At 41.6% G+C, this 16425-nt stretch overlaps 1 protein-coding gene across 1 annotated transcript in view; it reads right to left on the reverse strand.

The window, feature by feature from the left end:
- Positions 1 to 15606, reverse strand: part of LOC108786940 (matrix metalloproteinase-20-like) — a 37443-nt gene extending 21837 nt beyond the window's left edge. The window contains exons 1-5 of the mRNA XM_018556364.1: positions 15368 to 15606; positions 9464 to 9612; positions 8003 to 8128; positions 2513 to 2674; positions 1090 to 1216 (exon numbers count right to left, since the gene is read on the reverse strand). Of these exons, the coding sequence (XP_018411866.1) occupies positions 1090 to 1216; positions 2513 to 2674; positions 8003 to 8128; positions 9464 to 9612; positions 15368 to 15591 (788 nt within the window). The 5' untranslated portion in view covers positions 15592 to 15606. The remainder of the gene's footprint in view (positions 1 to 1089; positions 1217 to 2512; positions 2675 to 8002; positions 8129 to 9463; positions 9613 to 15367) is intronic.
- Between the last annotated feature and the right edge of the window lie 819 nt (positions 15607 to 16425).

The following is a 16425-nucleotide window of genomic DNA, read 5'->3' on the forward strand; positions in this document are numbered from 1 at the left end:
CTGGCAACCAGATGCATGATGGGATTTGAAGTTTCCCCACGGCTGGATGGCAGGAGGTTGTCTACCCCTGTTGTAGGTTGACATATATATCCTTCAAATGAATCAATCCCAGATGTATTACTTATCCCATGCATCTGCCAAGAGATGTCACACTCCAGTTTGTCACCATATATGGAGCACAATACTCCCTCAGGCAACGGATGCTTGATTAATACATTGCACATCAAATGTTGAACAGAGAGCTGTGCCTTATGTCCACAAATACATCCCCAAGCTTCATATTTCTCAATATTGCTTATGCAATACAAGCTTTCATCAAACTGACTATGGGACAATGAAAAAGCAGCAATGTGTCAATGAGGTCCCCCATGTTAGACTGATACTCTGTAGTGCATTAGAGCCCCGACTGACTCACATTGCTGCCCTCCTTCTCTCAGTTTGAGTCCTGCTATGCAGCTTGATACATTTGTAAATGGATTAAATGGTGATTTTTTGTCATCTAGCTGGAGTTTAGATTTTAAAGCTGAACTTCGGGCACAAAAAGTTTGATTTTCATATATTTCTCAGTAGCCACAAAAAATTAAAATCCACTATATGTGCACCAAATGCCTTTACAAAGCCAGTTTTTACCTTGAAGCAGTGACACCATCACTGTGCTGCACAGAGCCTGTGCAGGGAGCAGAGCTGTGGGAGGGATCCAGCAGGCTCCACCCACTACAGACTGCCTGTAGAAAACTACAGGAGGGGGCGGATACAAGACCAGTCACTGCACAAGAAGAGAGAGCAGCAGTGACCAGTGTTTATTACAGGAAGATCCTGCACAGAGATTACTGCACAGATCTGGAAGAAATACCCAAAACACACTGAGATTTAAATAGGAATACACATGACTCTTTTATGTATACCATTGTTGGTTTTCTTAGCTTAAAGTCCTTTGAGCCTTACAAGGTTTTTGTTTTTTTGTTTTTAATCTTACAGTTGACCTTAAATGCAGAAAAAGCGCAATTTTTTGTATCTTTTTTTATGTATATTATGGATGTATTATATATCTGTTGTATGATATTTATCACAAGAAACTCTTGTGCTCACCTGTCTTTAAAGAATAAAAGTTCATTTCCTAAAACTGTCACAGCATCAAATGACAAGTTGGAGTCACAGTGATCTGGCTTAGGTGGTGGAGGTAACACAGGCTTTTCTTGTGCAGAATTTTGGGCTCCTAAAATAAAATTAGAGACAGCAATATATACGTACATATAACGACAGCTGACCACTCTAAAACTGGACCACGCAAAAGACAAAGGCACATCAGTGATATTTGACAGGGGCATCTATAGTCTATTGTAAAGAAAGAGGGAGGGAAATATGGGCACTGCTCTTGTTTTAATAATAGGATATTTGGATGGGGATATAAAAACCCCTCTGCTATTCATAATAAAGCGGTCCTTGATTTTACTGCAATGTCCACTTTTTAAATACCCTTCCCCCTTAATAAAACGTCCATAAATTGACCTGTAGGTGAAAAAGTTAGCTATGATACCCACCATTCCTCCGGCTTCGGTAGTACAGGCGGTGACGTCATCCTCCTGCCAATGACATCCTGTGAAAGAGTGAGCACTCCAAATCTTCCAAGTAGATACTGTAACACAGTGTTTGGAGCATCTTCTCAGCATTATTTGGAGTATTCCACATCACATTACTTCTCACTGGAAGAAGGCTGATGTCACGATTGCCTAGGTACCATGAGCATGACCCCAGGGAAAGTATAATATCTAAATTTTCTCCCTCCACCTACAGGTCTTAGAAAAAAAAGATTTTGCACTTCAGCCATGCACTTTAAGCACTGACCATATAGAATATACACTGCTTGTTCAAAAAAATAAAGTCACATACTCTAGTATTTCGTTGGACTTCCTTTAGTTTTGATTACTGCACGCATATCATTTCAATAAGCTTGGGCAATGTCACAACATGTATTTCCATCCAGAGTTGCATTCATTTTCACCAAGATCTTGTAATGATGATGGGAGTGTCGGATCACTGTGTAAAGTCTTCCCCAGCACATCCAAAAGATTTTCAATGGGGTTAAGTTCTGGATTCTGTGATGGCCAATCCATGTGTGGAAATGATGTCTCATGCTCCCTGAAATATTCTTTCACAATTTGAGCCCGATGAATGCTGGCATTGTCATCTTGGAATATACCCGTGCCATCAGGGAAAATAAAATCCATTGATGGAGAAAACTTGGCCATTCAGTGTTCTCAGGTAGGCAGCTGACCTCATTTTTTGGGGACATAACTTTGTTGAACCTGACCAACTGAAGCAACCCCAGATCATAACACTGCCTGAAATCCAGGTGGTGACTTATTTTTGGCCAGGCAGTGTATATTAACATTCCCTAATCACTGGGCATCCTGCTGAGGAGCATTAATTTATAGATTACAACTGGGAAATGATTAAGGGGAATTTAGTAGCACATATAAGTAGAAGCAGCTGAACAATAAATGGAACACACCGTACAATGCTTGTATCCCTTTCACATCATCTTTAGGCAAGCGAAATCCAATGGGGTATTGATATTTGTAAGTAGGATACATCAGAGCTGATGGATCACTGGAATGGCCAAGCCCCAATGCATGGCCAAATTCATGAGCAGCCACTGTGAATAGATTAAATCCTGCAACAAAATTTACAGAGAGGTTTACATCACTGATATACCACCGTAATGAATTTGTGAAAATGAAATAAGCTGTATACTGTAATGGGGGTTGTTAGGTAGCCCACAAGGATGACAGACCACACGCAGGTTCTGCTCAATCTACTACGTTTATTGCTGAACACACGGGGTCAATAAATAAAGCAACATCTCATGGCCATTACCTCTTATGATACAAGTACATGTAAACCCAATAACTAAAAGTTTTAACAGGTCAATGTGAATTCTAAAGCATTTTTTCTTTAAATTACAATAAATGCGCATTGACAAATGTACATTTTAAATCTGCAGCTTTCAGTAAAATAATACCTAGGTGATCTTGCCATGAAGGTGCTTGTTCAGGCTCTTCTGGTTATACAGGTCCTGTATGTTATAACAACTAGAAGCAAAGTATCTGTAAAGTACCTACCATATAGCGCTGTTAGGAAGTGAGTGTATGCCCAGTAGTGGAATGCTGTGGCTATGGTTCCATCCATGTCTAATTCTGAGGAAAGGGAGTATTTATCATTCCAAAATGTGTATATTGACAGCTGCGCAGCACTATGCACTCAACCTGCATGCGCAGGTTCTCTCCCACACCCACTACCTTGCTGACCATGAGCATGCAGTGCCTTTATACGGGATCCTTGTAACTGCTTTCCAGGCATTACCAGCCACATCGAGGAAGACATTTAAAGGGTAACTCTGCAGCAGTGCAGTTCCAGAAGAATGCATTTAACTTTAGATGGAACTGTAGATAGAGCGACAGGTAATAAGCTGCAGCCAAAGCAATCCACTACTGTGTATACACTCACTTCCTAACAGTGCTATATGGTGAATGCTTTATAGATACTTTATTTCTAGTTGGGAAAATACAGTACTTTAAAGTGACACTAAACTCAGCAGTTAAATGTTATAAATGCATCCAAGTAACCTAACTATTAACAATACTGGTTCTTATTTGTGCATCACTCCATTACGGCAGTGAGCTTGGAGCGGTGGCTACTTTACAACACACACAGGGACCAAGGGGAACAAAAGTGGGGACAGTGTCAGCACCAATTCAGAGATGATTTGAGGATGTACAGTCAAATAATACATAAATAAAGTACAGTACATGTTAATAATTAGGGTACTTGAATGCATTTTTAAGATTTAACTCCTGAGTTTAGTGTCACCTAGATGGATGTCCTGGTGATATAGTTCAGAAGGGAGATGGATGTCATATATGTACATATTAGGGATGCACAGATACTTTGAGTACCAGTGCAGATACTTGGCATTTTCATGAGAACTACCAGGGTTGCAGCGGTTGCAGCTGGGACCTGGCTCTGGCACTCCACCACTGTCCTGAAATCATTAGTCTGTATTGTTTTAGAAAACTGTCACATGACAATAAACAAAAATGTATCAGTACTCGTACTTGTAAGTACTCGCAAAACTGGTGCATCACTTTATTTATATTTATAAAAACAAAATCGTACATTAATACATAGATGTACAAATCCCAGGAGCTCCGTGTGCTCCTTACAAATGACAGCGGCCTCCTAACTTCTGAATTTTTCTCTAGTCTAGTATTGGAGCTCAAAAGTATTGGAACATGTACTCGTACTTGTACCAAGCACTGTACTTGGTATCTGTGCAACCCTAGTACATATCCGGTCAGGTCCGTAAAAGTGGACCCGTACACAAACTTTTTTGTGTATAGTCTAAAATGGATCTGGAAGAGGCAGATATGGGTGGAGTGGCACATCCACTTACATTCGCCCAGTCACACAATTTAGTCAGCACTAGTGATGTGCCCACATCAAAAAATACTTTCAATGTTCCTCCTTTTGGACGAGGATGGCAGCAAGTCTCATCCGACAGGGGCGTCCTACACAAACATGCAAAAGACAACAGAAAAGACAGCACCTTCTACTCGTGAAATATATAAGGTTTATTGTTAAAAGAAACAAAAATACTCACAATTGGAGCATATAATCATGCATGCAATGAATTAATATCCAACACACGTCTCCCATCATCAGGAATAAACAATGCAAAGGTGATTGATCAAATCAATAGACCAGACTGGCTGGTCACTGTAACCAGGCTAACGCATTCCAGGGTGCATCACCTTCATCAGATTCTAGTAATACTAATATCTCTACCACTTCCAGTATATATACCATTAGAGTTTAACAGAGCAATCAGAAGTTACTTACCAGGATACAGGTCATCATGTGATAACTGGGGGTCAGGTGTGAAAGTTTATCACTCTGTTGGTAAAGTCTCTTATAACCTCCAGTCTCAATACCAGCCTGTCCAGAAATAATTGCCTTATATAGTTCATTGTAGGCTAATAAAAAAGGTTTCCTTACATGGAAACGTTTTTCCATATGTTTGCCGGCTGCGCATACGGTTAACTACGCATGTGCTAAAATGCTACTAATTCACGGATATCCCAACAATATGTTACATTACTAACAGTTAATCATAAGATGTGCATGTGTATGGCAATAATAGCATGCATGCTCAGAGTTTAGCCCAGTCTGTGTTCCACTGCAAACACAAGTAGACCTAACCATTATTTCAGACTAATGCTGGGCACACACCTTACAACCATCGCAAGACGTTTGTCTTGCGATGGTTGTAAGGTACTTAAAAAAACGTACAATCTGCCTATCTTGGACAGGCAGATCGTACTTGCGATGATCGCAAGCTGCGCCCCGCTGAGGGGCGGGCTTCCGATGACTGCAATGCCGAACGGGCAGTGTGCGCTTGCGCACACCGGACCGTCCGGCTTTTATCTTACGAACATGCTACACACCCGCCAAACATCGTACGATGCTCGGCGGGTTTTCGAACATGTTCGTAAGTTAAAAGTCATGGGATCTTACAGTAGTAGAGGTCGCACGGCTTCCACACACCTTGCGATAATCGTACGATCGCGGGATTTCCCGCGATTATCGTACGATTATCGCAAGGTGTGTGGGGACCTTTACTATGCCTGAGAGGAGGATTCACACTGCACATCAGCATTCCTGTGACTGAAAACCTGAGCACAGATGCATGCTGATGGGAGCTGGTAGATGTAGGTGATACATTCTTGTTTCACAGACTCCACCCACAGGGTTGATGTTAGATTGGAATAAAGGTCTTAACTTATTAGATTATTAAAGCTACAATATAAAAAACTAAAACTGCCGTAAAAGGCATTATAAAACCATGTAAATTCATGCGACATAACTAAAAAAACAACTTTGAAAAAAACATTGTGACATAACCCTCAATGGATCCATTAAGGTTTATGTCACAATATCTCTATGGTGATATCCATTGAGGTTTATGTCACAATGTTTTAAAGTTGTTGTTTTTTTAGTTATGTCGCATGAATTTACATGGGTTTTATAATGCTTTTTACGGCAGTTTTAGTTTTTATATTGTAGGTTTAATAATCTAATAAGTTAAGACCTTTATTCCAATCTAATATCAACCCTGTGGGTGGAGTCTGTGAAATAAGAGTGTATCACCTAAATCTACCAACTCCCATCAGCATGCATCTGTGCTCAGGTTTTCAGTCACAGGAACGCTAATGTGCAGTATGAATCTCCCTCTCAGGCATAGTGAGTCTGAAATAATGGTTAGGTCCAGTCGCTTTTGCAGTGGAACACAGACTGGGCTAAACCCTGAGCATGCATGCTATTATTGCCGTACGCATGCAAAGGTAACCGGATGCGCAGGTGCAGCCAGCAAACAGAAAAACATTTCCATATAAGCAAACCTTTTTTATTAGCCTAAAATAATCTATATATGGTGAATTGTTTTTTTTCTGGACAGCCTGGTATTGAGACTGGATGTTATAAGAGACTTCACCAACAGAGTGATGAACTTTCACACCTGACCCCCAGTTACAACATGATGACCTGTATCCTGGTAAGTAATTCTGAATGGTCAGTTTATTTCTAGTGGTAGAGATATTAGTATTACTAGACTCTGGTGAAGGGGATGCACCCCGGAACGCCTTAGTCTGGTTACAGTGACCAGCTGCTCCGGTCTATCGATTTGATCAATCACCTTTGCATCATATTCCTGATGATGGGAGACTTGTGTCGGATATGGATTTGTTACATGCATGATTATATGCTCCAATTCTGAGTATTCTTATCTTGTTTCTTTTAACAATAAACAACACGGAGAGGGCGTTGTCTTTTCTGTTGTTTTTTGTACTTGCATTCGCCCACCCAGAGTGATGCAATGCAGGTAATTATTTTATCCATGTAATCATAAGCCAAATGCGGACTGACAGAACGGAGAAGATAGGCAGCACTAAGGTTAAAAACATTTAAAAACCAGAATTTTTTAAAAGAGAATAAAAAGGCATTTATTTAGAATACACAGTTCTTTAACAAACTAAATGTCATGCAGTTGGGGTTAACATCTTCTGTAATGATTAATGTGCTTTATGATTGATGTTTTTGTCCTGAGATCTATGATTAACATAACTATAATTATAGAAATTGCAAGCGACTGCAGTTTGAGCCCTGCAGTTCATAGTTCATTTCAACCCGTTGTAGGGAACCAGTCTCAATGTAGAGGCAAACTCGCAGTCTCTTCAACAAAAATGCCAGCTTTAGTTCCAGACAGCAATCAGTTGACAAAAAAAAAAAGGTTACAGGCATCCAGCCAAAAATGTAAATTGTCATAAACAAATAAAAGTCTGCTCCACTGAGCCTTACTGGGTATTAGCGATAGTCCGCTGAGCTGGGCCCGTTTCCTTTATGGGAACATTTACAGTCCTTCGACAGAACCCTGTCCTGCTGACAGGCTTGGCTCCAAAAACATAACTTGCTGCATTCAGCACACTGTCTCTCCTTGCACTGAGACACACACACTTCCCCCCAAGCTAGGTGCAGCTGCACACTAATGAAGTTCTGTGCAGTCTTCACTAAACTACGGTCCATGGAACTAGGAGTCTGTCCCACCCAGAGCTCTATCAGACTCCTAGTAACACCAGCCCCAGGATTTGTTTTACCAATACAAGGTAAAGAGCTATTTTTTCTTTACCTCCACTTCTATGCTGGCATTACCTTAGATGATGAATCTAAGGATCCGTGGAGAAATGTATCTACCATCTATCACTTTTCCTGCCAACCTGGCAGGTTTTACTGGCACCATGTTACACCGTAAACAACACATAGAAAGCATCCAATATAGAATCCAAGTAGAAGTTAATTTAATGTAGGAACCTTGTGTCTTGTAGGATAAGGCGCACAACTTTTTCCACAATAAATAAAGTCCATGGTAATAATCACATTATGTACATACCGTTAGAACCTGATGTCCACCTCTCAGCGTTGTCAAAATGAGTATCTCCTCCAAGTCCTTCACCTGGTGCAAAAGCATGGGCCAAAGTTCCCCGAGGTCCATCAAATGGATAGGAGTCTCCATGATCTAATATTAAAATAACAGGATCAGCCAGAATTACTGCTCATGATGATGACCAGTAACAACCATTTTCATAAATGCTTTAGTTATTTATCATGCTTTTTTCATGTTTGTATGTGTGCTTTTATATATTACGGTCCATAGTGGCTATTGGAAAAGTATTGACCATGTCAGGAGCTAAGTCCTGTCCTTAGAGTGGATTTAAAGCTAAAATATTTTCTTTAGTCTTGTGCAGTATGGCGTCAGGTTTGTACTGCTTAATATATTCCACTGGGAATGTACACCCTCTCTGTTCATGGAACTAAAAATGAGTGGAAATCATAAATGTTGAGTTGCCACCGGAAGAGGGAAAGTCTCCTAGATAATAGTGCTTGCAGCATTTTGATCGCAGAGCCTGATAGGTGATGGTGAGGGACCAGTTTCCCATCAGATGCACCTTCCCTGTGATTGACAGTGGATGGCAGTGGGCGATTTCCATAGGCACTCATGGGCTCTCTAGTGACTATGGAATCTGCAATCTGCTGTCAATCACAGGGAGGCATACCTGATGTAGAGCTAGTGTCTCAGCATCACCAATCAGGCTCTACCCACTGTCAGTATAAAATAAGGGCGACCTGATGGGGAACTAGCACCTCGACTTAATCAGGCTGTATTGCCTTAACACCCATCAGGTTCTGCCCACCCAACAGCTCAACTATTTGGCTGCTGCTTCTGCCTGTGTGGCAGGCAGAGTAGCATGGGAGGGAGCTTAGTAACGCTTAGCCTGTGATTCTGTTAGCCTCAGTGTTACTGAGCTGCAATGTGGACAGTGTGTCCAGTATGGATACTCTAGCCTCAGTGCCCTTCCCCTCCATGCAACAAATACATGCACATTTTTCTGACATGTACATGAATCTGTCCCAAGTAGCAATATTTGTTGCTGGAATGGGAGACACTGTTCGTATGATTGTTTACAAAACTTTTTATGAATTCCAGAGAATAGATCTTAAATACTTTATGCAGCTTACTATCCCCGCACTATGCTGTCATGACTGCCATGGGCTATTACAGTGGAGCTGTCCTCCTTGGTATCTCTACTAATTACCTTAAAGCCCCTCACTCTAGACCAAGCTCCATCTCAGGGCCCATTTACACCTGTTGTGTTATAGCAACACACGGTAAAACTGTGTGTCACCCTTGGCATGGCAATGGATGTTACATATGGTAGTGCATTGTGGTGCCATTCATCGTGGATACACCGACAAATTGTAGAATTTCCTACGCAGACAGCACCTATTTTATAATGAGTTTAGGTGTGTTGAATCTCTTTTAATGTGATATTCTACATGATTGGTACAATACCTCCCAATTCAAAAGAAATCATGATATCCGCTTCCCCTTGATTTGTTTTGACAAAGGTTAAAGGTGCAGCATCACTCCAGGCTTTCAGGCCCATGTCCATGGCTCGATCCACTTCTATTTTACTCATGGTGGGTGTGTATTTGGTGACTCTGAAAGGGAAAGATGGTATCTCATCAGTGAAAATGTGACATATTCAGTAACAATTTCTAAAAATGGATCACCTAAAGGAAAGTTGCAGTCAGAAAACAAAACTCACCAAAGACCATAAAGTGGACCTAGTATCAGTTTTATATTTTCATGTTAAGTGCATGCATGCTAAGTAATGCTAAAGTCCTGGACTGACATACCATTTCAGAGATGACACAACTATATAAATCCTGGTGCCTGTGCAATTCACCCCTTCTATCATGTGACATCTAGTGGTCTAGTGGCCGTAATGTAATAGCACAACCCTACATTCAAAATGAGAAAAACTATACTTATAACATTTGTTTTTGCCATTATTTGCCTAACGGATATTGACATGGCAAATGGCCCTGCAAATTGTTTATAAATAGGCCGCTAAGTGTATGAAACCAAGATAATAATTCTTAACACTCTCCTTTAACACAGACATTATTTTCAGCAATAATCTTAAAATTAAATGAATAATGATAACAGAAAAGGAAAACAGTACAAAGCATGCTGTCCCTAACATTAGTGACTGGTGTAGAAGTGATTGCTTACGTAGAAGTTTAGTGGAAAATGTCTCAATTGTCTACCTCGTCAGTCTAAGTAAGAGACCAATTCACCATTGCTTACTGTCCAAGGAACCCCTAACAACCTCAGGAGGAACCCTAGTGTTCCATGGAACCTTGGCTGAGAAAGTCTGCTCTAGATTGTTTGGTGTTTAAGTAGAAGATTTTCCAAATAGTTAACAACTCCTGTTTACAAAATTGCCTCATATTGTGAAAAAAAACACAATGACTTGCATCATAGTAAGCACACAATTGCATGACCATGTCTTGTGGATTCTTTAATTACAGTATGCATTTCTTTTGGTTAACCACCTTTCGACAGCTATTAGGCAATTAAGGCGGCCTAAAATTAGGAAGAACATCTTGAATATGGGGAAAGATTAGAAGCTCTGTCAAGTAATTTTGCTGTTTGTGTTCTCTATGAATCCAGGTGACCACTGTCACTAAGACATAGATATAGAAAATCCAAACTTTAAGCTGCTACCAGAACAAGAGGTGAGGCAAAATCTTCCAATGGGGATACCCTTTCTAATGAAGACTGTGTAAGAGGGGAATTCTCCTCATTTTGTAGAGATTTCCTCCCATTTCCTACTGAATCTCTGGACAGTAAGAGGAGGGTTTTGTCTCTTTCCTACTTTATCTAAAATAAAAAAAATTGGCTTTGCATACACTATATTGCAAGAAAACACATATCCAGAGGAGAACTAAGGTACACTATATTGCCAAAAGTATTGGGACACCCCTCCAAATCATTATATTTAGGTGTTCCGTGAAATTTCCTTGCTACTAAATATTCTACGGTCAACTGTTAGTGATATTGCAACAAAGTGGAAACAACTTGGAACAACAGCAACTCAGCCACAAAGTGGTAGGCCACTTAAAATGACAGAGCGGGGTCAGAGCATGCTGAAGTTCACAGTGCGCTCAGAAGTTGCCAACCGTCTGCAGAGTCAATAGCTACAGACCTCCAAACTTCATGTGGCCTTCAGATTGGCACAACAACAGTGCGTAGAGCGCTTCATGGAATGGGTTTCCATGGCTGAGCAGCTGCATCCAAGCCTTACATCACTAAGTGCAATGCAAAGCGTTGGATGCAATGGTGTAAAGCACGCCGCCACTGGACTCTAGAGAAGTGGAGACGTGTTCTCTGGAGTGACAAATCACGCTTCTCTGTCTGGCAATCTGATGGACGTGTCTGGGTTTGGCGGTTGCCAGAAGAACGGTACCTGACTGACTGCATTGTGCCAAGTGTAAAGTTTGGTGGAGGGGGGATTATGGTGTGGGGCAGTTTTTCAGGGGTTGGGCTTGGCCCCTTATTTCCATTGAAGGGAACTCTTAAAGCATCAGCAGACCAAGACATTTTGGATAATTTCATGCTCCCAACTTTTTGGGAACAGTTTGGGGATGGCCCCTTCCTGTTCCAACATGACTGTGCACCAGGGCACAAAGCAAGGTCCATAAAGACATATACGAGTGAGTTTGGGGTGGAGGAACTTGACTGGCCTGCACAGAGTCCTGACCTCAAACCGATAAAACACCTTTGGGATCAATTAGAGCGGAGACTGCGAGCCCGGCCTTCTCGTCCAACATCAGTACCTGACCTCACAAATGCGCTTCTGGAAGAATGGTCAAACATTCCCATAGACACACTCCTAAACCTTGTGGACGCCTTCCTAGAAGAGTTGAAGCTGTTATAGCTGCAAAGGGTGGGCCAACTCATTATTTAACCCTACGGACTAAGACTGGGATGCCATTACAGTTCATGTGCGTGTAAAGGCCGGCGTCCCAATACTTTTGGTAATATAGTGTATGTGGAGTCTGAATTATGAAGCTGCAATGGGACTTAAAGTGACTCTCTTAACTTAAAGGAGAACTATGGGGTTAAGGCTTTTCCCCATAGTTTTCCTTAGGGTAACCGGAGGACACAAACTAGCGTCCTCCCGTCACCCTAAGCTCACTATACCGCAAGCTACAGCTCGCGGCATACTGAGACGCTGCAGTATACCGCGAGCTGTAGCTGCGGCATACTGAGAAGTCGCAGCTGAAGTGGATCCCGACAATTATGTTTGGATCTGCCCAGCTGCGTGAGAGACATCTAGAGGCAGAGCCAGCTGTAACCCCCCGTCCGTCCGTCCGTTCCGCCAGTCAGCGCTGGAGGATCGGGGGGGAGGGGGAAATCCAGACCCTCCCCTGTCACGGCAGAGAGCTGTGACAGGATCGTGAAGTGAGCGAACGCCGGTATGTGTTCGCTCACTTCCCGATCCCTGAGCCGGCCTGTGACAGTCTCATTGTCACATTGTCACAGGTCGGCTAGAACAATGAGGAAGTTGTCATTTTCTGGTGCTTTCAAAACCCCACTTCTTCTTTCTTTAAAATAAATTTTTTTGCATAGAACAATGAGGTGAGTGAAAAGCACTCACCTCATAGTTCTCCTTTAACAAAAATTTGCTACTGGAATACCTAGCGATTTAGGAGACCTCTTGCATAAAAGAATTGCAGAAAAATCAATATGTATGTGGACAGCATTAGAAACTTTTTTTACATCTCTGTAAAGCCCAATTCCAGCCTGGGCAAAAGACAGAGTAAAGCACCCCCAAGCAGCACGTTAAAATAAAAATTAGTTACAGCTGCGATATTCACTCATCTCCGGCACTGCCTGAAGACTCCCTGATCCAGGGCCACTGCTTTTCCATAACGGCTCCAGGCCCCACCCTGGGCCCACAGGAGAATGTTGTAGAGGATTGTGCCATGTCATTATGTGGTGCCTGTCTCTGCAGCAATTAGGAACCACCTACTGACAGAGGGTGATGAGGACCTGTGACATCAATGGACTAGATGGAAGACATCTAGAAAAAAGGTATCTATATTTATTTATTAATAAAAAAGGAATACTCACCCGATCCTTGGAGTTGGCTTGATGATAGACTGGTCTTCCAGAGTCCCTCCACCCCAGCTGTCTAAGATCTCTGGGTCATCATGTTCTATACACAGTGTATAGGACATGACGACAGCAGCATAGGAGGAGAAAGACTGGCAGGAGTGCTGTGACATCCATCTCCAACGTTCAGGCAAATATAATGAGTGCACTGCAACCAATCGGCTTCTATCTTTAATTTTCAAATCTTAACTGAACAAACTGAAGAGAGATGCTGATTGGTTACTGTGCACAGCTGCTCCGGTTTTGATAAATTCCCCCAAATGTTTTTATTGTAGTCCCTAGACGAAAATGCAGTTAAGCCTTGCAGTGTGAGGGTAGCCCTACTGCAAGGGTAATGAAGATATTTCCCGGAGTTGTTCTTTAAATAAATAAATATATAATACAGCAGATACCTATTGTTAGGATCCAGAGCGCCTCCAGGTGGCGCTGGAGCTAAGCCCTGTAGTTAGTGGGCTCACCTGCAGGATTCTCTAGGTATCCAGGAGCAGCTAGGTGCCAGACCACCACTGGGTGGTGCTGGGACCTGCAGCTCCAGTGCTCACCTGCGGGTGTTCCCCAGCTGCCAGTACTTAGCCATCACCTGGGGCTTCCTGGGAGGATATTTAAACCCTCCCTGCAGTCAGGATGGTGGCTCAGTATTGTTTCCTGTGAGTCCTGAACCTTGAACCCTGTTTGTTTCCTGTGAGTCCTGATACCAGTCCTGAACCTTGAACCCTGTTTGTTTCCTGTGAGTCCTGATACCAGTCCTGAACCTTGAACCCTGTTTGCTACCTGTAAACCCTGTTGTTGGTTGTTGCTGTTAGTCTGCTGTGTATATTAAACAATCTATACATATATAACATACTTGCCTGGTCCGTATACCATACTTGCCTGGTCCAAGTGGTCACACGTGTTTGGTCTGCCTGTATGGGTACCTGCGGAGGTCTGGGGTCACCCATGCCGGTATCCCTGAGACCTATTTTGATTGCTTATGGTTGCACTTAACATATAGCTCTAAAATCTTACAGCAATAGATCTGATATTAGGTGTGAAAAGCATTTCTTTGACCCTAAATTGTGTTTCTAGAAAAGTGAAATTCTGTTTCTAGAAAAGTATTATGTAGGCACATATGTTTTATCATTTTAAAGCCTGACTCCAGACATAAAAAATGTGTTTTAAATAATGAGAAGGAAAGAGTTACAATAACTGTCAGATTGTTATCTCTGTAACCCCACTATGGAGATTTTTCCCTCAATTCCTCTCCTTAAAGTTCCCGTACAAGAAATATGGGGGAGTAAATGTCACCAGGGCACAAAGGCAGTAATATAGCCATTGTCAGACATTATAACCCTACTAAAAACTAAACAAAACTGTAAGGGGGCTATTCACAAAGCTGCCCAAGGCAGCCGAGTGAATAACCCAGCCAAAGGGAAGTGAGCCGAACTACGTTCGGCTATTCAATCCGGCTCAGTACGGCTGATTTTAGCCGTACATCGGGTAAAATCAACTGTACATCGGCTGCCCTTCAGTCAGCCGAACATATAGTGAATAGCGCGTACAACAGCCCTCCAGTTCGACTGAACCAAAAAGCTCCGGCAGGCCGAAGAATCAGCCGAAGCTACGGCTGGATCCTTCGGCTCGTTCATGAATAACCCCCTAAGTCACCAGCACTCCAAAGGTTCTCCAAGCAAAGTTCTTTTTATTCCATGTGTAAAGTTACATCACCAAGTGTAGCTGTACTTAGTGATGTAACTTTACACATGGAATAAAAAGAACTTTGCTTTGAGAACCTTTGGAGTCCTGGTGACTTGTTGTTTTGTTTATCTGATCCAGTGGCGCCATCCACTGTCATTTCAGCAAATTGGAAGTTGGGGCCTTTTCGGTCAGGAGTGCGGTGGGATCCCCTACATGACTTTACTAAAAACTAACTTTCTATGTTTTTGTTGTTACGCCCTGGCAGGAAGTCAAGAGAATCTGTCCATTACGGACACATAAGGCAATAAAAACCTGGTCATTCAAAAAGAAAAGCATTTCTTGTTTGTGCTTTAAAATCATAGCCAAGGTGTTTTGAAGCCCCTTTATTACCCATCTTTACTCTGCTGTCATTGCTCATGTGTGACCAAAAGCATACACACACACAGTCTTGACTGGTCACACAGGATCGAGGTATGAATAATGGGATCTGTCTGCTTGAGCAGTTGAGAGATATGGTGCTCAGTTTGCATCTTTTCTTCTTTCCTCAGTAATCACCTGTATGTCAGAGTATTCTTTTGCCATTTGGGTTCTCCGGGGAAGTGATGATAATTGGCTATATCTGGCATGCCACAGCGCGGTTTCTTCATTACCGCCAGGGTCGAATAGTCCAGTTTTCCAGTCACTTGTAAACCAAAAAACTCTTGCATTTTCTTGAGTTTTCTTGACACCAGAACATCATGCGTCACCATTTCAGCCATGCGAGTTTTCCTTTCATCCATGTAATATTTATCAAGGTATTTCTACAATTGACAATAACATAAATATCACAGTTAACGTGGACAGGCAGGGAATACTGTGAAAAGCAGTTAGTAATTATGTGCTGGCAGTTATTTATTGCCTGGATTAGATTAATATTAAAGTGACACTAAACTCAGGAGTTAAGTCTTAAAAATTCCTTCATGTACCTTGGCTATTAACAAAAATGTGCTTATTTGTGTATCACTCGGCTGTAGAGCCTCAAATCATCTCTGAAATGGTGCTGGCACTGTCCTTCCTTCTGGGGGGTGGCTATTTTTGTTCCCCATGGTCCCTGTGTGTGTTGTACATTAGCCACTGCACCAAGCTCACTCCCATTTACATACTGTATAGTGGAGCAGCCAAATTGTGAGGGACTATTTGTTGTATGAGGTTTACAGGTATATCGGTCTTGCTAGTATTGATGATTTAGTAGGTTTTTATTGATATTGCTGCCAGTGATAACTAGGAAGATTCAGGAGGAGAGTAAGGTAAAATAAAAAAATTAAAAAGTTGATTTTCTAATTTTAACTTTGCACTTATCAAGCCAAATAAACTTTACTTGTAATATATTCATGTGTGATCACCTCATTTTTGTAAGATTATTCTAAATATAACTGATCAAAAAAAACTCCATATTTGTTATATTTTAGAAAAACAACAGTATTTATTAAAGTTTTAATGTTTTTTTTTACCTAACATTCCCCAAAAACTAACAGTTACCCAATTAATCAACCCAAAGTTAGAGGGAATTCAACCACTGAATATTTTCTATTGTATTTTCAATATAGTTTTAGCATGTTTCTTACTTTTTTTTT

Source organism: Nanorana parkeri, unplaced genomic scaffold (assembly GCF_000935625.1).
Source record: "Nanorana parkeri isolate BGI_ZX_2015 unplaced genomic scaffold, ASM93562v1 scaffold235, whole genome shotgun sequence".
Lineage (NCBI taxonomy): Eukaryota > Metazoa > Chordata > Amphibia > Anura > Dicroglossidae > Nanorana > Nanorana parkeri.